Below are 23,159 nucleotides of genomic sequence, written 5' to 3' on the forward strand. Positions count from 1 at the left end.
GCCCCCCCCCCTCATTTTGGAGAAGAAAAGATGAGGAAGAAGGAGAGGAAGAAAAGAGGATTTAAGAAATCAGCCCCCCCTCCCCTTAAGAATTTTTGGATTCGCCACTGCTCGCAAGGGTAGGCTGGAATTTGAGTCTTTTAGACCCAAGAAGCTCATCAAGAGAGTCTTTTTATTCTTTAGACTCCAATCTACTTTTAGAGTCTTTTAGACTCTCCTGTTTGGACTTTTAGACTTATAAGACCCAGGGATTTATGGAAAAGACCCAAATTTTGACTAATAATTTGAGGTACTAAATAAAGACAGTTTACAAAACTAACTTCACAATCCCTGCGGTACTTCGCGAGACGAATTCAATAAGGTATTTGACCGCACGATTAGAGGTTGGTTACTGTAGTATTACTGTAGCCAATTACCGATTAATTACTATCATTAGATTCGTCGCGAAAAGTTACACTTATCTGTGGAAAGGTTTTGCAAATAAATTTTATTTAGTACTTTATGCATACAAGATTCTTTTGTAGCGCGAGTAGCTCAGCTCAGATTTTGGCGAACAGTCAGCATCATCAGCAAACAGACCCGCCACCAGCTACGAGCACCAGTTACGTGGCCGGACCGCCGGATCCGTTTGCTGCGTGTGCATAGCAACAAGTGATTCTGAATGAAAACTTGAAGGATCGGACATTTCTGATGTTCCATGTTACTGCAAGTTTGTTTCTCTCTGCAATAACCGGCACGTGCCAAGTTTGTTGCTTGGCTTTCCTTCCTACAGACGGCTACCTGCCATGGCAATGGCTCGCCGGGTCTCGAAGCGAGGTGTGCAGCAGCACAACACAGTCGGCGACTGTCGGAAAGCTTGCTGATTGGCTGATTGGCTCGAGGAGGAAGAAGCTACTGGATTTTTATGGTGCCCTGTCTCCATGCATGCTTGGACCCAGTACCTAACGATAGCTTTTGCTTTCCTGCCACCAAAAAACAAACCGCAAAGCTTCTCTCGGTTCCTCGCCGAGATCTATCCCCCGCCCCGCCCCCCAAGCTCTCTCTCTACTCCGGGCGCCGGAGGCCGCCGACGGGGCAGCGCATTGCCTCCGGCCGGTCGACCGATTTGACTCCGCGCGGCGGCTCCCCGCTTTCCCGCGCTCCCGGGAATGGGGTCGTTCAGCGGCCACGTGCTGCCGGGGACGCTGTTCCTGGCGGTGGGCCTGTGGCGGGTGTGGTCGGCCGTGTCGCGCTTCGCCGCCGACCCGCCGGCGTTCCGCGCCCGCGCGTGGAACCCGCTCCCCAAGGGGCCCCGGCTCCTGGAGCTCTACGTGGTGGCCGGCGGCGCGTTCCTCGACATGTGCCTCGAGCTCGGCGGCGGCGTCCTCGCCGGCCGCGGCGGGGTCGAGCCCGCCAGCCTCATCTACCTCGAGCACGGCGGCATGCTCCTCATGTTCTTCCTCTTCGGCGCGCTCGCCCTCCTCTCCCAGAAGACCAGGTCTGTCCTGCCGCCACCACCTCTCTCCAGTCTCCGCCATGGATGCCATTCTCCGGATAGCCCGAAATTGGTAGAATTTGCTTCAACCTCGTGCATCCAAAAGTTCAACTGAAGCGTCAATTTGGTAGTGGTTGATTTCCTTGCATAACAACCCTACTGTTGAAGGTCACATTTTTCATTTTCAACTGAGACTTTTGCCGAACTGCAGTTGCTCATCATCTCAGACAGATTTCATTTTACTCGACACCACATCATAAGCTCACTCGTCTGCAACGCCGACCGCCGCAGGTACCTGCCGCTGACGGACGGCGAGCTGTGCCTGGTGGTGGCGACGGCCTTCACATCGGAGCTCCTGCTCTTCTCCTACCACTCCGGCACCCACATGGGGCTGGAGGGCTACTACCACCACCTCCTCGCAGTCCTCGTCGGCCTCTGCATCCTCGCCACCGTCCTCGGCGCGCTCCTGCCGACGAGCTTCCCCGCCGACCTCGCCGCCGGCGTGCTCATCGCGCTGCAGGGGCTGTGGTTCTACCAGACGGCGCTCTCGCTGTACGGGCCCATGCTCCCGGAAGGGTGCGCCCGGGACGCCACGGAGCGCGGCCGCGTGGACTGCCGCAGCCGCGCCGCGGAGGAGCGCGCCGAGCAGCTGGCCAACCTGCAGCTGTTCGGGGCCGTGTTCCTCGCCTTCGTGTACGCGCTCGGGTGCTACGCCGTCGCCGCGGCGAGGCACGGGCACCCGGACCTGGCGTCGATGCACGACGGGCACGTCGCCGCCCTCGAGGGCCGCGGCGGCGGCGCTGGCGCCCGTGCCGAGGAGGAGGAGTCCACGATCTAGTGGCAGGCAGCCGATGCCGTTGTTCCTCCAGGACTTTTGGTGCCGGACTGCCGGTGAGGGTTGGGTATCGGCAGGGAGGATGCTGTGGCTTGCCGCCGGCGGTTCGGGGCCGTGCGCGGCTCTGTTGCTTCGGTTTTCAAGACCGTTTTGTGTCCGCGGCTCTAGGCCGCGCAGCTATGTTCTCAGTAGAGTAGCAACTGCAGGACATGGTGTGATGTGTTCTAGTGGCGGTGCATCTGGGGGGAAATTTGAAATAAAAAAGTTTCCTTTTTTTTTTGAATCGAGGTCAGCCCATTTCAATTGCAAGGAACGGAAATACTAGAGTCTGAGTCTTCCAATAAAAAGGTATCCTGGTCGAGGGAAAAAATCTAATAGAAAAATACCAGGTTGGTCAGAAGTGTTCAGGCAAAAGGAGGGTAGGATTTGTTTAGTATGAAACGTATGTATTGCTTAAGCCCCATGCTTGTTTGTATAGAATTAGTAAGTGGTATACCATACTTTTTGTGTTGGAAACACCATTGTCACACGAGTCTAATAAGAATATTGACTGGCAGGTGAGCTAAAAGCCAACACATGAGTCAGTCAGTCTTCCAATTAAGTTGCTGGTTGGGTATGTCAAACCGCGAGTACGAGATAACTCAGAGGCACTGTAAAATCTATGTTGGTTGTCAGTCTTCGGCATTGATTTTCCTTGAGCGGAGGAAATGGTGCTTTATCGATCTGATTTCTCACTTCTTCTCTTACGAGATTTCTAGTTTCATGAAAAGAGTGCTCTTTCTATCAACGCAGGGCTCAGACCTTTTTACAGCAGTTGAATGGGTTTAGCTTAGAATTGAATCATGCCCCCGCAAGATTGGCTGGCCATTGAGGATTTGTTCTGATGAGTTTGAAAGAGCCGGCGAGGCACGAGCAGTGTTTCCCCAGCGGCCACCCAGTGGTGGAAGTCTCGAAAGAAAGATAGGGAGCCGTGTCGAGGGCGGAACCTATGTGAGTAAGGCAGGTACTTTCCATCGACGGACCGAATCGAGAACCTTGGCTAGTGCAACCAAGACCAGTCTATCCCTTGTGGCGGGTGGAGTAATCGGTTGGAGTTAGCCGGGCTTATTCCTCACGTTGAAAGATAATGGGAGCTTGGGCGGGCGCTCGGGTCCGCTACAAGCGGTGGAAGAAGACTGCAGTAGAGAATCGAGGACGCTTTACTCTAGTTAGAATAGAAATCAAAGCCGGGTTGATCGATGTTGAGATGGTGTATTAGATCTTCTATATAGATTATCGCATTTCCGCTGGAGACAAGGAGCCCCACCTAAGATCATCACAGGATTACGATCAAACATCAAAGATCAATCCTAAAACGGAGAACCTTTTTTTTCCATGAACCCGATCGCAGTGCACAAACACCAGTGGGCACATAGTAGAGGCGTGAAGCTGTGTATTCGTTCGTTTATCTGGAGTGCACAAGCTAAGCTATCTTGCAGGCAGCTGGCCGGACGGGACCCACTGCAGCTTCCCCTCTTGTTTCGAGGTTAGGGTTGCCTTTGTCCGCCGCGTGAAAAATGGCAGATGTACTACAAGCATTTTGGTTGGTTCGGAATTCGGATCGGATCGGAGACACACCTAGAAACAGAAACTGGGCTAATTCGTCTCTAGGCAGGAATTGGCCTAAACACGGCCTGCTAACCCACAGACCCCCAGAGTCAACGGCCCAGCTCGCTCGCCGGGACAACCGGCCCATCCCCGGCGGGACGCGAGCCCCCTCCCGATCCTATCCTAACGACCCGGGCGCCGGGGCAGGAGGCCGCCGCGCAGACGAACACGAAACCCACCGTCTCGCCGCTGCGAACGCACGCTGGAACCACCGGTGGGTGGTCGTCAGTCAGCCCGGTCGCCCCGTACGGACGCGACGCGGGCGAGCAGCGGCGACAACCATGAGCTGAGACAAACAGCGCAGCCGCGCAGGCCCCGCGGTCACGGCGCACGCAACCGCAAGCGCGCACGCAGCAACCACCGGCGGGGGCCAGCCAGGCTCACTGAACCCAGCGGCCGCGGGGCGCCGGGCCTGCTGCGCCTAGTACGCGCACCGGACCTGGCCGCAGCCCGCAGCCACCGAACAGACCAGACGTGCCGAGGCGGGCGGACGGCCGCCGACGGCCAAAATCTCCCCCCGCGCGCTCGCCCAGACTGAGCTACTCCTGGCCTGGGTCATTGGCACTGCCATTACGGCGCACAGCTGTAGCGAGCGCTGCCTGCCTGGCTTGCCGGGCGTGCCGCGCCGCGTGATGTGAACGCCACCTCCCATCGGAATATGCTCGGCGGGCGCGCTGCCGCGGGGGATATGCTGCCGCTGCTGCTACCGAGAGATCCTTACCCCGGCAGCACCGACACGCGCCGCGCGCCCCGTGACAGCGGGGCGCGGCACGGGGGCTGCCAGCCTGCCAGGGCAGGAGGGAGGCAGCTCGTGGCGGGCGCACGCGCGCGCGACAGAAAACCCCAACGACCCACTTCAAGCGAGGGCGGCGGCGCACGTATCGCCTCGCCGCGCGCCCCGGACGGTGCACGGGAAAGACCTGCCGCTGCCACCGCTCCACCGTGCCGTCCCGTGTCGCGCTCGCTCTGCCGCGCAGGCCCGTGGCCCGCCAGGTCGACCGCGCGGCGTCACGGCGGCGACGGTGTCGGCGAGCCGTCGCCTCGCGTCCTCGCTCGCTCGCTCCTGCCGCTGCGGATCTCGCGGCTAGCTGCTGCCTGCGCGGGTGCGCCCCGGCCCGGCGGCAGGGGGTGGGTCAGATGGCACCTCCACCGGAACGAGGTCGCCGTAAACAACTCGCGGCGTCCATCGTCGACACGCTGTCACCGGTGGGTGGTGGCAGCGCGTACGGCCTTTGTTTACTCGGCGGAGGCCGTTTTCTTTCTTTTTTTAAACCACTCATTAGTCGGCCGTTTAGTTCCCAAATTTTTTTTGGGTTTGACTACTAATTAGAAGTATTAAATATAAATTAATTATAAAACTAATTACACGGATGGACGGGAAATCGCGATGCGAATCTACTAAGGCTAATTAATCTGTCATTAGAGGTTGGTTACTGTAGCACAACATTATCTAATTATTGCATAATTATATTCATTAGATTCGTCTCGCGACTTCACTCGGGGATTATGGAATGAATTTTGTCAGTTATTCATATTTAATGCTCTAAATTAGCGGTCAAACATTGCAAGTACTGTAGCACGCAAAATTTTTGCCACGAGCCCGGCGCCGGCGGGGAGGAGGGATCTCGAGTCGAGTGCGTGCTCGGCAATGTGTACATGGCATGGGAATTCATGGCCGCTGCTCATCGCCTAGTCCAACTGCTGGCCTCACCCAAATGGACAGAGCAGGGGCACCCATCCTCCATCTTCACGGTGATGTCATATTGTCATGGCCGGGCTGCTGGGTAGCGTGCAACCCACGAACGCTGCCCCGCGTCACCCGCCGCGCGAGGAGGGGCGGGCGCGGACAGCAGACAAGTTGCGGCGCAAGGCGGCAGGTGGAGCGCCGGAGGCAGGGGCGCACCGACGGACGGACGGCTGCGCTTGTGCGTCGCGTGCGCGGTGCGGCCGCTGCTGCCTGGCGGCCGCTGCCTTTCTCGGTGCGGCGGGATGCCGATCGGCCGCCTCGTCGACAGCGATGTCCCTCCGTTTGGCGCTTTGCGGGCGCGGGGACCACGCTATCGCTCGGCCTCGGCGTCCGCGCCGCGCCTGCTGGATGCCATGCCTGCAGCAGGAACGGCCGCACGTTCGCATCAGGGAACCCGGGGGAGGACATCATGTTCGTTCATGGGATGGACGGAGCTGGAGTCGAGCGCGTGAAAACTGAACCCGTTCCGTTTGCTACGAACTTCTGCCGAGGCCAACCCAACCCAGCGATCCCATCTGTGACTTGCTACACTTCATCCGCGTGGCGCGTGAGTGTTTCTCCAATCCGTTCACTGGTTCCTAGACATTTACCTCTTTTGAACGGAGCAGCGGCATGTGCGTTCTGGCGCGCGACGCGCTGCCCACTCGAGTCAGCTTGCGAAGCGCCATACACCGATGCACACGTAGTAGTATGGTCTAGCAGTAACAGAATAGATGCTCTCTGCCAAGAACCAGGCCCTCCGGCCCATAACTTGGGCACGCACCACATGCAGCAAGCAGCCAATGCCATGTCGCCCCCTTGTCGTTATCGCCTCGCGGAGTCGCTCTCGGCTTGGCTCGGTGCCGGCGGCGCGACTCGTGGCCCGAGCCCGACGCCGAAGAAAGACCGGCACCTGACGGAACAGAAGGCGGCGCGGATCAGCCGAGGAGCCGGCGGATTTCCGGCGGCGATCGCATCACCGCCGCGGGAGTTATGGCGGGATCCGTGTCCACGGCGCGGCGCGGCGTGGCGCCCCCTGGCCCGTCCCCGTGTCGTCCCGTCCTGTCCGCGCGGGCAGGCGAGCGACGCGGCGGCACACGCACACCGGAGCGCATGCCAGGAGCGGCCGGCCGGCCCCTGCCCTGCCCTGCCCGGTCGCGAGTCGCGACCTGAAGCCTCGCATTGGCCCGGCGGGCGGATCCGCCGGCCCCCTCCGCGCCCGCCGCACCAACCGAACCCGGCAACCCAACCCAATCATGCGCGGCGCGCGCGCGCCGGGTCGCCAGCCGCGCGTCAACGTCGGCCGGGTCCGGCCGCCACGCCACCCCACGCGCCGGGAGCCCGGGGTGGATCGCGAGCTGCTAGCTAGCTAGCGCGAGGCTGGTGGACGACGGTATCCCAAGCCAAGCTGCCGCCGTGCCGAGTGTCGGTCGGTCGTCTTTGTTTGTCCTGATGGGTATTTTTTCCTGCTCATCTAGTCTCATTCCAGGGCTTTGCTGTTGAGATCCTCCACATGGCCTTGACAGCAAATTTATGTGTGTGTGCAAGCGGGAGTGGTGGTCATGGGATCGAGCTCGGTGTCCGAACAGCGTGGCGCGTGGTGAGGGAACATGGACTTGCCGAGTATGGCGGGGTGGTTTTGAAGATGGGACTTGTTAATTTGCGTGGGCGATGGAGCACGGCGTACGTACTAAATTTCCTTTTTTTTCGAGTGAAAAAAAATTAAAGGAACGAGTGAGTAGGTGTATCTAATTTGGTGTTTATTTATGAACTGTGGAGGTCTTTTAGTTTGTTGCTGAAACAATGATTCAGTCCTGCACAAAATAGGGATTGGTGCGTCTAATATATCGCGTCTTTTTAGCTTGTTCCTATAATTCCAACTATTTTAGTTTGCGCGCATCGTATGATACCATCGTTTCAAAAAGGAAAATATATCTGCTTGCGGCTTTTGACAATTGATTCTATAGCTACATCAAAATTAGTACTAGAATAAGAACATAAAAATGGTATGGGAATATCTTTTGGTTTGGTGCGTACATTTGTAAACTATGGAGGCCTTTTAATTTGTTGCGGAATCAATGATTCGGTCATGAGCAAATAGGGATGGGTGCATCTAATTTATCGCGGTATTGCATCCTATCATACCAATTGTTTCTACGGTTATATCAAAATTAGTACTAGAATATGTTTCAAAGAAAATATTACTAGAATAAGAGCATAGAAATGTTATGGAAAATATCTTTTTGTTGGATATATTTCTAATTTTACTTGTGATTTGACTAACCAAGGAGTCCACTACCTTTTTTCCCCAACTGGAAAAGGTAATAATCCATGCCCTTTTCACCTTTTAAAGTTGTGGTGAGTTCCTTAACTCTCTTAAGTGATAGAATTTCTATTTGTGTATCATATCACGAATTCCATTTCTAATAAGTAAATGAGATTTATTATTGGAATAAATAAGTATCGTTCATCACCCTAAAATTAATGGTCAAGATATACATCCCTAAAATTAATGGTCAAGATATACATGATGATATATATATTTCAACAACAATTATTTGGTGAAGGTGCCTCTAGTTAAATTGGTTAGGTGGGTGCAAATTTCAAGCTGGGGCAAAATCTCCCTTGCTAGCGTGGCCAAGGTTCGGAGGAGGATTTTCTCAATCAGGAAGCCGGTTGCCTCCTCATAATAAATAATACGATGGGCCGTCATACTTCTTGTCAAGGTTTTTTTAACAACAATCATTTTCTTCTCAATTCATCACACCTACAGAAAAATCTGCTATTACAAATGGGTATAAAGCTCTGTCAGTCGGTCTATTCAAAACCATAAATGCATCACATATGCTGTGTTCGCTTGGCTGAGGCTGATGGCTGTTGCTGATTTGTTATGAGAGAACAATACTGCTCACTGGCTGGTAGCTGGTGACTGATGCTAATTTAGTATGAGACAACAATGCTGCTGGCTTTCACATGGTCATCATTTACTCGACCATGCATGTTAGTGCAAACTGAATGGTGTGCTCGTGAGAAACCATGCATTAACTAGCGTAACAACCACTCAAGACATTAGACATCTCACAAACCACACCCATAACACAAAAAAGTACGTTGGTTAGATCAATTAAAGGCTTTAATTTTGCGAGCAATGCTACTGAACGTACATATCCATGTTGCAACGACCAAGGGAACTATATAAAAAAAGGACCAACCAATGCAACCACCTTCTCAAATACCATTGATAAGCAATCAACAACACAAGAAGGGCCTGCGTGGTTGTGTTTGCTACGTGCAACCACTGGATTATAGAGCGCCATCAGCGAGCTAGCACTAGCAGTAGGATGAAGGATCCCTATCAAGCATTAGAGTGCACAGAACGGCAGCCTAGCTACAGGAGAAAGGCCTCCTTAAACTAACTACCCATCGGTCGGTGGATGTGCACCCTGTAACTTCCAAAATTGCTGCTGTTGAGACAGCTCCATAGCTTTAGGGAAAATGGATGGACAAAGGTGAAATGATTCAGGCTTGTTTTTAATTTTTGGAATTGTGATGCATACGCGCGCATGTTTTTAGTTTTTAGAAAACTTGAAAACGAACTTTTGACCCATTAGAATAAGTTTACTCTGAAGAACTGAAATTTGTGTTGTCATAGCACAAGAGGTCACATCGGCTCACTCTGGTGTAGTAAATTGGAGGAGGTGATACAGAAATGGTGCATGGAGGACTAGTGATTTGAGAGGCATGAGAGAAGAAGGAACATAAATTGAGGGAGCTGGGAGGCATGATGAGTGTGAGTTATGGACACAAAAACATGATAATAATGAAATGAACTCTTTAGGACAGAAAGCATGGAAAATATATGAAGGTGTGTTGCTAGTGTGGGCCCGTTCAATTTGGTTGCAAGTGCAAAGTGGTGGAGGGACGAGGGTCGGAGCCCAACCATCCTTGTCCTTCAACTCGCCACGTAGTAATTGCAACAAACAAGGTCTTCAATGCAATTATTTGATTTCCTTTCCGGTAGAACCACAATGTGATTCTTGATAGGCATACTCATTTTTTTTTGTGAGCGTGGTTAAATCTAGCTAAGAGAACAAGGGTTGTCGTTCTGGAGCACACAGATTTGACCAGAATTTAGAAGCATTGTGATCTTAATGCACTTAGGTATCCATTTTTCAGATATCTCAGTGCACACTGCTCGTTCAAATTACAGTCGACAGGATGGGTTCGCCACCTCCTCCCTCCCCTATCTTCTTTCTCCTCGCTATCCGCTCTTCTTTTTTTTCCTGGCTTCATCATCTTTGGTAGATTTACATTAGGAAGATTGAGTAAACACGTTGCCAAAAGCAATGTCAAAATCAGTAGCTTATCCAAATACTGAACACAATTTACACGTCATTGCAAGCTCACTCCCTTACCTTACCTTGGTCAAGATCTTTCCTGCCTATCAAAGGAAAAAAAAAGATAAAGATATTTATCCCCACCTGCCATCCCGGGCCAGCAAAAGCGCAAAAAATTCCAGCCCACCACACCAGCACAAGATTACAACGAGGGACGCAACTTTACACGTAGCCCCTCCGGGTCTCCCGCATTCACAACCCGCCGCCCCCGGCTTCTCTCTCCTCCCTCGCCAGCCACCTCCTCCTCACTCCTCGGCCACACGGCCGCGCCCGCTATTTAAGCGCGCGCCCCGAGCACAGGGGGGAGAGCGTGCAGAGCGAGACGCGTCGTCCCTCCCCACCCCACCCACCCCCGCCGCCGGCCCGTGCGTTCCCCCGCCCGCGTAGGGTTAGGGTTCGGTCCCGCCGCCATGGCGATCCTCTCGGCGCTCGCGACCGAGGTGCTCATCCCCGTCGCCGGCGTCATCGGCATCGCCTTCGCCGTCGTGCAGTGGGTGCTCGTGTCGCAGGTGAAGCTCTCCCCGGCCGCGGCCGCCGCGGGCGGCAGCAAGAACGGCTACGGCGACTACCTCATCGAGGAGGAGGAGGGCCTCAACGACCACAACGTCGTCGTCAAGTGCGCCGAGATCCAGAACGCTATCTCCGAAGGTGAGGGAGCAGGGCCTCTCAGATCTGTGCGCTGCCGCTCGGTTCGTTTAGATCTGCGCATTTCGTGCAATCGTGCCTGAGGCCGCGTATCTCTCTCTCTCTCTCTCTGGCTCGCGAGATCTTTGGGATCAAAGGTTTTTTTTTGAGGGCATCTTTGGGATCAAAGGTTAAGAGGCTTTTGCTGGCCGTTCCTTTCTTTAGTAAATTTATTAATTAACACTGGTCTGACGCTAAAGTTCCAAATTTAGCATGGGGTGAGCTAGCTAAAAGATCATTCTAATTTCTGTCCACCCTCTCCCCGTCCATAACGGCTTTCTAAATAGATGAAAAAATCGTGGAAAAACTTCGCCGTACTGAGATTACTGTCGGATTAGATATTTTCAGAGGAGGACAAATCGTTCTGTGGGGGAGTATTTGGTACCTTTACGGTGTGGGGGCTGCCAAATGATGTTCCCTTTTCCTTTCCAAACGTTGTACTTTTGTGATGTTTTCGGGCATTCTTGGCACCTGTCCCAAATCTGGGATTTTTCAAGTGGGGGCTCATGTGATGTGTTACTGTTGTTTTGCTAGAATTTGATTCACGGGCCCCAAGTGGGCTCGCGAATAATTTTTCTTCTCCCGGGGACGTGTAAATCTGGGAATTGGCTTTAGGTGCCTGTAGTTGGTGGTTCTGAATCTGAACTTTGGTAAGGACTTTTTTAATACCTTGAGCGGTGCTCTTGCCCTGTGTCGATGCTGTAGTGGAGACGCAGTTGCTTTCAGCTGAGTCGTGTAGATCTTGTAACTTGGTAGTGGAAGGTGCGTGATGGATCTGTCTCTAACTAACTAGAATATATCTGCTCGCGTAAGAAGTAGACTACAGAGTGCCATTTGGCTGTGACTTAAGCTTACTATAATTATTAACTGGACTCTAAATGCCCTAGTGTTAGGTAGATCTGGACTTTGAAGGCCTGGTTCTTGGATAAGGACATCTGACATGGGTCACCAATGTGTCAATTATTCCCTGTTTTTCTTCTGAGCTTCCCAACCAGATCTGCATGGATGGCCTAGTGTTCCAAGTTACGTGTCCAATCCATGAGTTTTGTTTCAACGTGTCACCAATCTTGACCGACTGTATTTTTTCTTCTTCTTCTTGTGATTGAAATGGGGACACAGGAAGGTGAGCACTTTTGGAGGTACCTGCCTGGGGGGTCATGGGTTTGTGACTTCCCTGGGTTGTTGACAAATGGCTGTTGGATGTGTCAGTCTGTACACTTAAGATAAGATTGGACAGACAGTTGTATCGTTCTTCCTGGTGTTTGCTTGACCGAGCGTGCATTTGTATTGTTCATAGTTTGTATGTGCATCGTAATCTAATCTTGCATTATGTTACAGTTACTGCCCTTTACATCCTAGTAACACTAATCACCAGATCTATATTTGATAAAGTGTCTTCTCTTTGATGTGCAGGAGCAACATCGTTTCTCTTCACAGAGTACCAATATGTTGGTATTTTCATGTCGATCTTTGCTGTTGTCATCTTTCTCTTCCTTGGCTCTGTTGAGGGATTCAGTACAAAGAGCCAGCCCTGCACCTATAGCGAGGGCAAGTTCTGCAAGCCTGCCCTGTTCACCGCACTCTTCAGCACTGCATCCTTCTTGCTTGGAGCCATCACCTCTTTGGTCTCTGGTTTCCTTGGAATGAAGATCGCCACATATGCCAATGCCAGAACCACCCTGGAAGCTAGGAAGGGTGTTGGGAAGGCATTCATCACTGCTTTCCGCTCTGGTGCTGTTATGGGCTTTTTGCTCGCATCGAGTGGTCTTGTGGTTCTCTACATCACCATTAATGTATTTAAGTTGTACTATGGTGATGACTGGGAGGGTCTTTTCGAGTCTATCACTGGGTATGGTCTTGGTGGATCTTCCATGGCTCTCTTCGGAAGAGTTGGTGGGGGTATCTACACAAAGGCAGCTGATGTGGGTGCTGATCTTGTTGGCAAAGTTGAAAGGAACATCCCTGAGGATGATCCTAGGAACCCAGCTGTGAGTTATCTTATCTCTGCTTTGGGCTTACAATATTGATTTGCAGACAATCCACTTACATAATGGCCATATGGCACTGGCATTTTTATTTCTGAACTTGTAAATCCTATTTTGCAGGTGATTGCTGACAATGTTGGTGACAATGTTGGTGACATTGCTGGAATGGGATCTGATCTCTTTGGGTCATACGCAGAATCTTCCTGTGCTGCCCTTGTTGTTGCATCTATTTCATCTTTTGGAATTAATCATGATTTCACTGGGATGTGCTACCCATTGCTTGTGAGCTCTGTTGGGATCATTGTCTGCTTGATCACCACACTCTTTGCCACTGACTTCTTTGAGATCAAGGCCGTGAAAGAAATCGAACCTGCACTTAAGAAGCAGCTCATCATCTCCACTGCTTTGATGACTGTTGGTATTGCGATAATCAGCTGGTTGGCCCTTCCAGCTAAGTTCACCATCTACAACTTTGGCACTCAGAAGGAAGTATCGAACTGGTATGTTAATGACAATCCTTGCTGTTTGTTTGTGGAATGTTCTCTCTTCTGACTGAATCATCATGTGTCTGTAGGGGCTTGTTCTTCTGTGTTGCAATCGGTCTGTGGGCTGGTCTTATTATTGGTTTTGTCACAGAATACTACACTAGCAATGCATACAGGTAAGAATCCTGCCAGCCAGTCTGTAGTTAGGTCCTACCAATCTCTAATTAGGTGTTTCTTTCATCATTTCTGTGATACTGTTTGAACCTTGATATTACTTTTTGTATATGGCAGTCCTGTGCAAGATGTTGCAGATTCCTGCAGAACTGGTGCCGCCACCAATGTCATTTTTGGTCTTGCTCTAGGATACAAGTCAGTTATTATCCCAATTTTCGCCATTGCTGTCAGCATCTATGTCAGTTTCTCTATTGCCGCAATGTATGGCATTGCTGTTGCTGCCCTTGGCATGCTAAGCACAATCGCAACTGGCCTTGCTATTGATGCTTATGGTCCCATCAGTGACAATGCTGGTGGCATTGCTGAGATGGCTGGAATGAGCCACAGAATTCGTGAGAGAACTGATGCTCTTGATGCTGCTGGTAACACAACTGCTGCTATTGGAAAGGTAAAGTTATCATTTGTGTTGGATGACTGGAATTATATTAGATGGTTAACAAGGAAGCTATTGTGCTAGTCTGGTAACTTATTTTGTCTGTATCCTTGTGCAGGGATTTGCCATTGGATCAGCTGCTCTTGTCTCCCTGGCCCTTTTTGGCGCCTTTGTCAGCAGGGCTGGAGTGCAGGTTGTCGATGTCCTCTCCCCCAAGGTCTTCATTGGCTTGATTGTTGGAGCCATGCTTCCGTACTGGTTCTCTGCCATGACCATGAAGAGTGTTGGAAGTGCTGCTCTGAAGATGGTTGAGGAGGTCCGCAGGCAGTTCAACACCATTCCTGGGCTGATGGAGGGAACTGGCAAGCCTGACTATGCTACCTGCGTTAAGATCTCCACTGATGCTTCCATCAAGGAGATGATCCCCCCGGGTGCTCTGGTCATGCTCACACCCCTCATTGTTGGAACCCTCTTTGGAGTGGAGACCCTCTCTGGTGTTCTTGCTGGTGCCCTGGTTTCTGGAGTGCAGGTGCGTATCACTTCCTAATACTGTGTGTACTTCACTGGTTTCTGACGTTAAAAATCTATGACAGATTGCCATCTCTGCTTCCAACACTGGTGGCGCATGGGACAATGCCAAGAAGTACATTGAAGTAAGCACTCTGAAAAAGTCCTGGATGAACAATTTGAGTCAGTATCTAAGATCAGTGAATAACTTTGTTTACATTATCTTGTTTGTTTCAGGCTGGTGCCAGCGAGCACGCAAGGACCCTGGGCCCTAAGGGATCAGACTGCCACAAGGCTGCTGTGATCGGTGACACCATCGGTGACCCCCTGAAGGACACCTCCGGCCCATCCCTCAACATCCTCATCAAGCTCATGGCCGTGGAGTCTCTTGTATTCGCCCCCTTCTTTGCTACCCACGGTGGCCTGCTCTTCAAGTATCTGTAAGAGCAACATCAAGTGCAGGAGAAGTATACAATCAATCGATCCATGGGCATCTTGAATAACGCCTGCCAGATCACCTGTTAGCGTGTCGCGCCTGGCATTGCGCCGCTGTTTTTTTGGTCTCATTATTTCAGGATTGCTGCAACTGTTGGCCTTTCTCTTTGGGCCTCCTGGAGGCGTTACTGTTAGCCTTACTCTTACTGCTTGTAGCTCCACGTAGAAAAGAGGTGTCGTGCGTCTGGCAAATTTTCCCAGTCCCTGATGATGGCGATGATGTTGAAATCTTTGAACAATGATACATGATTATTGCAGTGTACTAGTGATGACTCATATGGTCTGTTATGGATACCTGCTGTCTCATCATTCCAATGCTCATGCTACATTCTATCTCGTGTAGTGTAATTCAAGCAATTGATTCCTTGCTGTTTTCATGCATTGAGATTTCACTGCTGTTGCCGGCAAATCTGGTCATAACGAACCGATTTGCTCATGGAACAAAATGAAGCATCTTCAAATGCCGCTTCATAAAGAATCTGGTCATACCTTCTTTTTTTTGGTCAAAGTCAGTTTCTCATTCTCAAGTACACCACAATATTTTTGAGTTTCTTTGGTCTTTGTTGCATATATATAGAGGCGTAAATGGGAGATCTTTGGATGCACCTTTAATTTTTTTAGTTCAAATATTTATACTATTTTAGAAAAAAAGTAATGAGGTTCTATTTTTTTAAAAAAGTAGCATACATATTTGAACTAAAAAGTATTTAAAGGGTCACCAATTTGCATCTTTAGACACATCAATTTATGATATTCCATGAGATAAAAAAGGCCCTTATTATCGTACATTATACAATATAAAAGCAAAATCTATAAAGTACTTTCTTAGGAACTCCTAACAAATTTCTTAATACTACCCTTAAATTCATTTTTATTTTTTTCCCGCCCTTCTATAATTCTGCTTTAATCCAAACAAGGAACTTAATGACGCTGGAAAATAGCTTCTCCCCTTTTCCATTGTTGATCATCATAATTCTTTCAACATTTACCAATTCTCTTCTAAGAATAGAGATGAAAACAATTGTACCCTAGCATCCCTTTCTTTCAGCAAGTGCCTTGCATATCTAAAAAAAACTCGGCCGGGTGGGGAAAGACCGCCGCACCAGTATTGACTTTCTAGAAGAAGCCTCGGCTTCCCCGACCGAGAAAATCACTTTCTAGAAGAAGCCTCGGCTTCCCCGACCGAGAAAATCCCCGAACCCTGGCCCCGCTCTGACACTGGGGGCCGTAGCCCATGGTAACCCTGTCTGGGCCATGTAAGGGTCCTCAGGCCGACTTGGGCCGTCCACACTAGTGCATTGGCACCGGGGCCAGCGAGGGGATTTTTTTAACCTCAGCCTGAAATTCGCTCCCACGGGAAGTCGAACCCAGAACCTGAGGAGTGCCGCTGGGTTCCTCTAACCAACTCAGCTAGATGCCCTTTGGCAAGTGTCTTGCATATCACTTCATCTTCTAGATGGAAAGCTTCGCTGTCCATCCATCATCACCAATCACCCCAATCCCACCCATTATTATGATCTAGCCCATCTACTAAGTCCTAGCTAGCTACATGCCGGGGCATGGAAATCTGAAATCCGAGCGAACACGATGGAGTAGGGCGCCACGGCGATGGGCTGCGCCGCGTCCACCTTCACCGCCTCCAGCCTAGGGATGCTCCCGTCCGCGCCGGTGGCCAGGGCCTTGCCGTTCAGCAGCATCACTTGGCTCCGCAGGTCGCCGCCCTTCGGCGTGAGGTGGTACTCGTCTCTCGTGGCGCCGTCGGCCGCCGCCGCAAAGCCGGGGGCGTGGGCGTGAGCGTGCCCGAACTTCCTGGCGTGCCTCCTCGCGCCGTGCTTGTGCTCACCGGCGGTGGCGGCTTGGTTTGTCACTGAGACCTGGGCCGTGGTGTAGCTCGTCCTCTCGCCGTGCTTGTGCGCACCGCCGGCAGCGGCGGCATGAGCTGTCACGGTGACTTCAGTCTTGGTGTTGCCGCTGAGGTTGATCAGCAGTAGAGTGATTCCTGGCTGAACGATGAGCATGATGAGGAGACAGTGAGCACGAATTCTCTAGGAGATGAGAGCTTTTTTCTTTTTCTTGATGTTGCTGATGAAAAGGAGCTGAATTCCTTACCGAATCTTTAGCGCAGTGGGCGTAAGCGCGGATCTTGTTGGTGCCATTGAATGTTGTTGCTAGAACTTTGGTTCCCATGAGGCGATGCCACAGTAAAGCACTGCAGGGGGGAAAAAGTCCAGGGGAAAAAACAGGGGAAAAAAATCTGTCATTGAAGTGACAAACTGGCAATTTTGTTTGCTTTGCAATGCCAATTCTTAACTTGGACATGAAGTAGATGTTGGGTTTTAATCTGCTGGGATAGCTCTATGCATATAGGACAAATAGACTGTAGCTTCTTCAATGCATCCAAGCTTGTTAGTATACAGGGCAAGTTTTTCGTCAAGTGCTTGTACCGTTACTTGTTATAAAATCCTTGAAGAACATGATGCATTTTTACCTGTAATAGTCAGGGTTCGGTTGAAATGTCGTGGTGTTCAGCAGGCCGTAGTTGCCGCCAATCAAACTCTGTCTGCAGTAGCTCTTTGTGTCATACTTTGCTGACATCCCAAGCTGATCCAAAAACCTTGAAAAATCACCCGAAAAGATCTCAATAAGAACATCTTCAAGAACAGCTTCAGAATTCAACACCTGCAAACTTGTTTGCTTACCAGAAGCTGAACACAAATGCGTCAGTGACAAGGTGGTGGCCGCTGTTGTAAGCCCCTCCAGCTTCCCCAACCCATGCGACGGTCGATGTCCCTGTGGATTTCAGTATGCCCTGAAGATTGCTGAATATGCTTACCATTCCGTCGAGGACCGACGGATTGAGGATCTTTTCAATCAGATTTGTATCCCTTCCTGCGATATCCAGCACATTTCACTTTCAGTTTCTGTATGCCAGAATCAAAATTTTCCAGGAATAGCTGTGAGCATACCTGGTCCTAAGTTGTAGATGTGGTGGGTCATCACATTCAACAGATTTGGCTTGGTTTTGACGATCAGTTCCGTGAACCAGTCTGGGTCAAAAAATCCTCCAGGAGCAAGCACCAGTGGCTTTGATGGAGTGCTTCGGTGTATGTCGTCGACTATTGTTTTCAGGGCGATCACATCTGCGGCATATTGGTCAGCTCCGATTCGGGCTCCAACTCCCTTACCACTAAGTTCATTTCCTGCAAGGAGAGCGCACTAGTTTCTCATGATTGAAAATGTATTTACTATTATTTTTGAGAATTGCAGGTTCAAAGTGTTATTTATTTGGGTGTGTGGATAATTGGCAAAGCCTAACCACACATGCTGCTGTCCTATAGATTGGACATGCCACATGTCGACATCAATATTTTCTGAAATAATTTCAGAGAACTAGAGATCATTGAAAGATGTTAGGACAGCAACTGTAGCACTTCTCTGAAAATAGACATATCAAAAAGACCCTTTCAAAAATAAGTTATGCATTAAATTCTCCTCTTTTATGCGAACCAGTACCGCCAAACGATGCATTTCGAAATAACTAGAACCAAGATAAAAATGCACACTAGAACAACATACCAAGCTCCCATCCATGAATGTGGTAGCCCTTGTATGCAGTATACTGAATCAGCGATGCTGCATTGGTGTAATCCCATGGCCCTCCCATAGATCCATCCGGCAACGGGACCCGGCCTTTCATTGCGTTCAGCCCGAACACAATCTTGGCACTGCAATTGTGCAAAATTCATTGAATTTTCAGAACTGATGTGATTCAACTGGAAAAAGAGTAGGCTGAATCGCCGAACTCACCCGGATTTCTGGAAGAATGCGTTGAGCTCGTCCCACCTGCGCAGGGGCAGGCATCCCTGAGTGAAGCCGAACATCTCCGACTCGTTCTTGACGAACGGCGTGCACGGCTGCCGGAGGTCGGCGGTGCCGTACAGCACCTTGTCCTGCAGCGAGCCTCCCAGCCGGAGCTTCAGCGGCGAGAAGGCTGAAACAAAATTCACCGCCGCATTGACAAAGGAAACGGGATATACTAATAGAGCTTCGACCTCAACGGAGCGGCGGCGGAAGCCGGCCGTCGCCTACCTCTGACGGCATTGAGCAAGACCTTGTTGGAGAGATCCTGCAGGAGAGGACGGAAACAATCTGCGTGTCAGCACTTCGCGGCGTCCACGGACCATCAAGAGTTCCGGGCAGGAATGGAGGGAGGAGAGGTGCCTCGGCGGCCGCTCCGCGGCCGGCTCGCGACTCACCAGGTTGAGCAGCCCGGCGCGGCCCCAGGCGCAGGTGCCGTAGTCGCACTTGTCCGGCGGCCACCAGTCCAGTGTCGCGCACACGAAGTCCTCCCCCGTCGCCGCGATGGCGCGCCGGCCGTCCACGGCGGCCACCGCGGCCGACGCCGCGGCGCCCGGCCGCAGAAGCAGCAGCGCCGCCAAGAGCCACACGGCTCCAAGAAGCCGCAACCCCGCCGCGGCCATGCCCGGGCAATGCCCCTTCAGAGGGCCGAGCAGAGCCGCGCTGCGACCGTGCCCAGGTCCAGCCGAGCCTAAGCCTAGTCCCCCGGGGGGCAAGGAAGGAGGGCAGAGCACGCGGGAGGAGGACGCTGGCACGCTGCCGCCTGCCTGCCTGTCGCCCACCCGCACCCCCCGCACCCGGCTAAATAAATAGTAAATGCTAGCGGCCAAGACGCCAAGGCATGGAGGCGGGCGGCAGAGCCGCAGAATGCCAGGTCGGGGGATAGGGCGCGCCGGCCGGAGCCTGACAGCGCGGGGGGCACGGGCACCGCGCGACGCGGCCGCCACCCTGAGCTCTCTCGCTGGCTGGCTCCTACCCCAGGCGCACGGCGCGTGACGCGGTAAGCCCGGCGGCCGGGCCGGCGGTTTCCGTTTTTCCGTTAGCGGTTAGCCTACTAGCTAGCGCGCGGTCGGTCAGAGCTCGCAGCGCGCGACCGTGAGCCAGGTCGCAGGCTCGCAGCTCAGGTTTTGACTGGGGGATCGAGGCGAGGCCGCCGCTGGGCTTCCGGCGGCGAGCCGGAGCCACTGGTTGCGGCCGCGCTGGCAAGCCGTGGCGGGGCGCGGCGGGGAGGACAGGCGGCCGGAGTAATAAAAGATGCTGGGGATTCATCCGCCGTGATGTCTTGTTGCTGCAGCGCCGCACGGCATGGTTCCGTGTTTCGTTTCGTCCTGCCGCCGCCCGCCGGCGCCAATCTTTTTTTTGGAAACATTTTTTTAAAAAAACGAACCCGGCGCCAATCTGCAAGAGCAGTAGAGTTCTTTGGCGTACGAGGGAGAATCGACAAGGGGAGGAGTTTGCCACTTTGTTCGCATTCCTCTTGAGATGTGTGGCGCGTCAGCTGCATTTCGAAATGGGAGTGGAGAGAAGAGAATGGAGTACAATCTGTTTCGAAATGAGAACTAATTTTTTTTTACAAAAGATAAACGAGTTGTGTATTAATAGTGAAGAACTAACTACTATACTAGTGTTATTGGCTCTGTTCAGCTGGCTTGTCAGCTAACAATTAGCGGTGTTTTTCTCTCACACCAAATCAGCACCAACCAACCAGCACTACTTTTTCCTCACAGTAAATCAGCATCAAGCACAGCTAGCCGAATGACCTTGCTCTCATAAGATGAGGTAGAGTCGTGCTATGATCTGCAAAAGAAACATGTTTATTTCAAGCCTCCAGGGTACCTATGTGTTCCAAACAGAGAAATGTGCTTAGAAGAAGGCTAGTGATAGATCCAGCTCTAAGCTTTTGATGTTATAGATCATCTACAACCAATCAGTCCACTCATATAGTCACACAACAGTTGGCTCATAGCAAGAGCTAATAAAAAGCTGATTACTTAAAAGCTGGCTCACAGCTAGAGCTAATAAAATAATTAAAAACGTCTTATACCTAGAACAAAAAAAGAGGTTTAAATAGTTAAAATTTACTCCCTCCGTTAAGAATGATAGGTGATTTTTCTATATAATCTAAACATAGTGTATATTTATATGCATAGCAAAATGCTATGTATTTAAAAAACCAAAATAATCTATAATTTAGAATGGAGAAAGTATATCTAATAAAAAGTTGGTTCATAATTAGAGTAAAAAGATGAATAGTTAAAAATTAGCTCATAGTTATTCCACAAAAAAGAATTGGCTAATAGTTAGGGCTTAAAAAAAGCTGGATAGTTCCCATAAAATATACTTCTAATAAATAGCTGGCTCATAGCTACAGCCAATAAAATGCCGAATAGTTAAATGGTGGCTCATAGCTACAGCCAATAAAATGCATTATGGTAGCAGCTAATAGAGGGAGTTATGTATCCTCACTCTCACTCAACTTTCTCGTAGCAAACTTAGTTAAAACGTCATTGGTAGGTTCGTGCCCATGGGCGTTTTGATCTTTTTGCAATCCATCATCTAAAAATAGCTAGGTGGAGGCATCTAGCTCACTAGTGGATAATTATCTACAAGGTAACTATCTGGAAACCTGGCAGTAGGAAGCGGGCTTATTTGGATCAACTAGAGCTAATAACTAATACTAGATTGTACATCGGGCTTATTTGGATCCAAGCGCAGACAGTTAAAAAAAGATAGTTTTTTTTAAAAAACACCTAAGAACACTGAGTAATCATGTAAGAACTTAAATGAGCGCTCGCTAACCGCGCGCTCAAACGCACGTGAGCTGCCAAGAAAGGATTGAAAAATACAGTTTGAGTACATGATCGGATATGATACAGGATATGGCTACTGCACAATGGACACATAAAAAAAGGTTGAAAAGCTATTGTAGACAACTTTGATCATTAATTAAAGATATTAAATAGAGGTAGTTTACTAAACTAACTCGACAACACCTGCGCTACTTCGCATGACTAATCTAATGAGTTTTTTGACCGTATGATTAGAGAATGATTACTGTAGTAAATCATAGTGGAACTTGACTCATTAGATTTGTCTCGAAAAGTTACGTCCATCTGTAAAAATGTTTTGTAGATAAACTTTATCTAATATTTCATGCATATAAAATTCTTTTTTAGCGCAAGTTGCGCTAGTGAACCAAAAGCCAGTCAATTCAGCCTGAGCACGGCGACCGCCCTTCATCAGAGACAGGATTAAAAGAAAAAAAAAAGGGAACTTGGACAGAGCTGGGGAAGGGTGCGTGTGGTACACCATTTCCACTGGTCCTCTGCTCCTGCTACTTGCCATCTCCCTCCCCCAGCTGGGGTTGCCCAATGCCCATCCATCCCAGAACGACCCTACACCGTGCATGGATGGCTGGCCCGTCGCGGCTTCGCTTTCCTTGTGGGCGCGAGATGGCTCATAATGGCCACTCGGCGACAACGGCTCGGCTGGCTTTGGCCACTGGCAATGGCGTCCGTTCGATCCTTTGGATGCGTCTAGGGTTCTTGGCTCGGAGGATATTTTCATGGAATCCCAAGATCTGGACGAGCATGGTTCTCGCGCGAGTTGTGACCTGTAGGGCCTCTTGAATTTAGTCTTGATCGACAGTAAACTTGCTATTCCTCTGAAATTTTTTGGCACGAAGGTAGGCGTATGTGTTGTCTGTTCCCCTTATCGATCAAGGCAATGGCAATCTCCCAAAGAAACATGCAGTTTTTGGTCCGATGCACACGGACGGAACAGATCGTGGAATGTGGAGGAAAGACCCGGTAGGTTTGCGTTGCTTGGGTGTCCTAGTTTCCATCGAGCAGTGGGCATGCGATCTGCAGTTACTGGCACGTAGCTTCCAAGAGCAAACCAACAGCTTTGTTTCAGCTCACAGGTTGGCAAGTTTGCTATAGCTGGATATGAACAACACTTGTTGTAATCTACTACTTGTGGTCAGTGGTCAGGTTCATAATGTCCGGCCTGGTTAGCAACGGAAAGGCCAAAAATGTCCCGGCTGTTTCACATTTCCCTTTTCCCCCTTTCATTTGACTATACGGTTCTTACTTCTGAATACGGCCAGCAACCCAACCAAAAGATGAATCAAGAAACGCCCCCGTGTGCCGGCAGCCCTTGACCCCCTCCGGCGATACCCAATCGCAGCGCGCCTCTCGCCTGCCGCGCCGCCGGTCGCCTGCATCCCTATGATCGTCGCCTCGCTCAAGTTGCCATCGAGCTCCTTTTTTTCTTAGAGCGTGGCCCTCGAACTCAGTCAGGAATAAAAAGGGTTTGATTTTCAGTTTAGTCGTCGGTTTAAAAATGAAGAGAGTTTAGTCGTTTACTCGTTTTAAAAATAAAGAGAAAGTCAAAACTATTACCTCCAAAGTGGCAAATCTAAGATGTAAAATTAAGGGAGGCACATTTTCTTTTCTTT

General features: G+C 50.6%; 3 protein-coding genes across 4 annotated transcripts; 2 read left to right on the forward strand and 1 right to left on the reverse strand.

The window, feature by feature from the left end:
- Positions 1–936: 936 nt before the first annotated feature.
- Positions 937–2,804, forward strand: LOC120670771 (transmembrane protein 45A-like). Its single transcript, XM_039950915.1, has 2 exons — positions 937–1,477; positions 1,766–2,804. Exons 1-2 carry the CDS (start codon positions 1,149–1,151, stop codon positions 2,310–2,312), a joined length of 876 nt encoding a protein of 291 aa, XP_039806849.1. The 5' UTR covers positions 937–1,148; the 3' UTR covers positions 2,313–2,804.
- Positions 2,805–10,373: 7,569 nt separating this feature from the next.
- Positions 10,374–15,136, forward strand: LOC120670087 (pyrophosphate-energized vacuolar membrane proton pump). Its single transcript, XM_039950079.1, has 8 exons — positions 10,374–10,727; positions 12,177–12,751; positions 12,869–13,248; positions 13,323–13,409; positions 13,525–13,855; positions 13,959–14,369; positions 14,434–14,493; positions 14,585–15,136. The coding sequence occupies exons 1-8, from the start codon at positions 10,490–10,492 to the stop codon at positions 14,789–14,791; spliced, it is 2,289 nt and encodes a 762-aa protein (XP_039806013.1). The 5' UTR covers positions 10,374–10,489; the 3' UTR covers positions 14,792–15,136.
- Positions 15,137–15,586: 450 nt separating this feature from the next.
- Positions 15,587–19,487, reverse strand: LOC120670089 (heparanase-like protein 3). Of its 2 annotated transcripts, XR_005673050.1 has the most exons (10): positions 19,099–19,487; positions 18,932–18,968; positions 18,650–18,833; positions 18,419–18,567; positions 17,809–18,042; positions 17,542–17,731; positions 17,331–17,456; positions 16,952–17,051; positions 16,284–16,845; positions 15,587–15,906 (listed from the first exon to the last, which is right to left on the reverse strand). XR_005673050.1 is itself a non-coding variant. In XM_039950080.1 (9 exons), exons 1-9 carry the CDS (start codon positions 19,321–19,323, stop codon positions 16,384–16,386), a joined length of 1,707 nt encoding a protein of 568 aa, XP_039806014.1. In that variant the 5' UTR covers positions 19,324–19,487; the 3' UTR covers positions 15,587–16,383. The 2 variants fall into 2 exon arrangements, 1 of the variants encoding a protein (XP_039806014.1); XM_039950080.1 differs by having other exon boundaries at positions 15,587–16,845.
- Between the last annotated feature and the right edge of the window lie 3,672 nt (positions 19,488–23,159).

Source organism: Panicum virgatum, chromosome 4N (assembly GCF_016808335.1).
Source record: "Panicum virgatum strain AP13 chromosome 4N, P.virgatum_v5, whole genome shotgun sequence".
Lineage (NCBI taxonomy): Eukaryota > Viridiplantae > Streptophyta > Magnoliopsida > Poales > Poaceae > Panicum > Panicum virgatum.

What these genes read in the sequence shown, in the direction of transcription:
- LOC120670771 (XM_039950915.1), top strand. Translation starts at nt 1,149, where the DNA reads ATGGGGTCGTTCAGCGGCCACGTGCTGCCGGGGACGCTGTTCCTGGCG. An exon ending in CTCCTCTCCCAGAAGACCAG is followed by an intron (nt 1,478 to 1,765) that starts GTCTGTCCTGCC and finishes CGACCGCCGCAG; the next exon opens with GTACCTGCCGCTGACGGACG.
- LOC120670087 (XM_039950079.1), top strand. Translation starts at nt 10,490, where the DNA reads ATGGCGATCCTCTCGGCGCTCGCGACCGAGGTGCTCATCCCCGTCGCC. An exon ending in CCAGAACGCTATCTCCGAAG is followed by an intron (nt 10,728 to 12,176) that starts GTGAGGGAGCAG and finishes TTTGATGTGCAG; the next exon opens with GAGCAACATCGTTTCTCTTC. An exon ending in ATGCCAAGAAGTACATTGAA is followed by an intron (nt 14,494 to 14,584) that starts GTAAGCACTCTG and finishes TGTTTGTTTCAG; the next exon opens with GCTGGTGCCAGCGAGCACGC.
- LOC120670089 (XM_039950080.1), bottom strand. Translation starts at nt 19,323, where the DNA reads ATGGCCGCGGCGGGGTTGCGGCTTCTTGGAGCCGTGTGGCTCTTGGCG. An exon ending in GCATTCTTCCAGAAATCCGG is followed by an intron (nt 18,568 to 18,649) that starts GTGAGTTCGGCG and finishes GCACAATTGCAG; the next exon opens with TGCCAAGATTGTGTTCGGGC. An exon ending in CCCACTGCGCTAAAGATTCG is followed by an intron (nt 16,846 to 16,951) that starts GTAAGGAATTCA and finishes CTCATCGTTCAG; the next exon opens with CCAGGAATCACTCTACTGCT.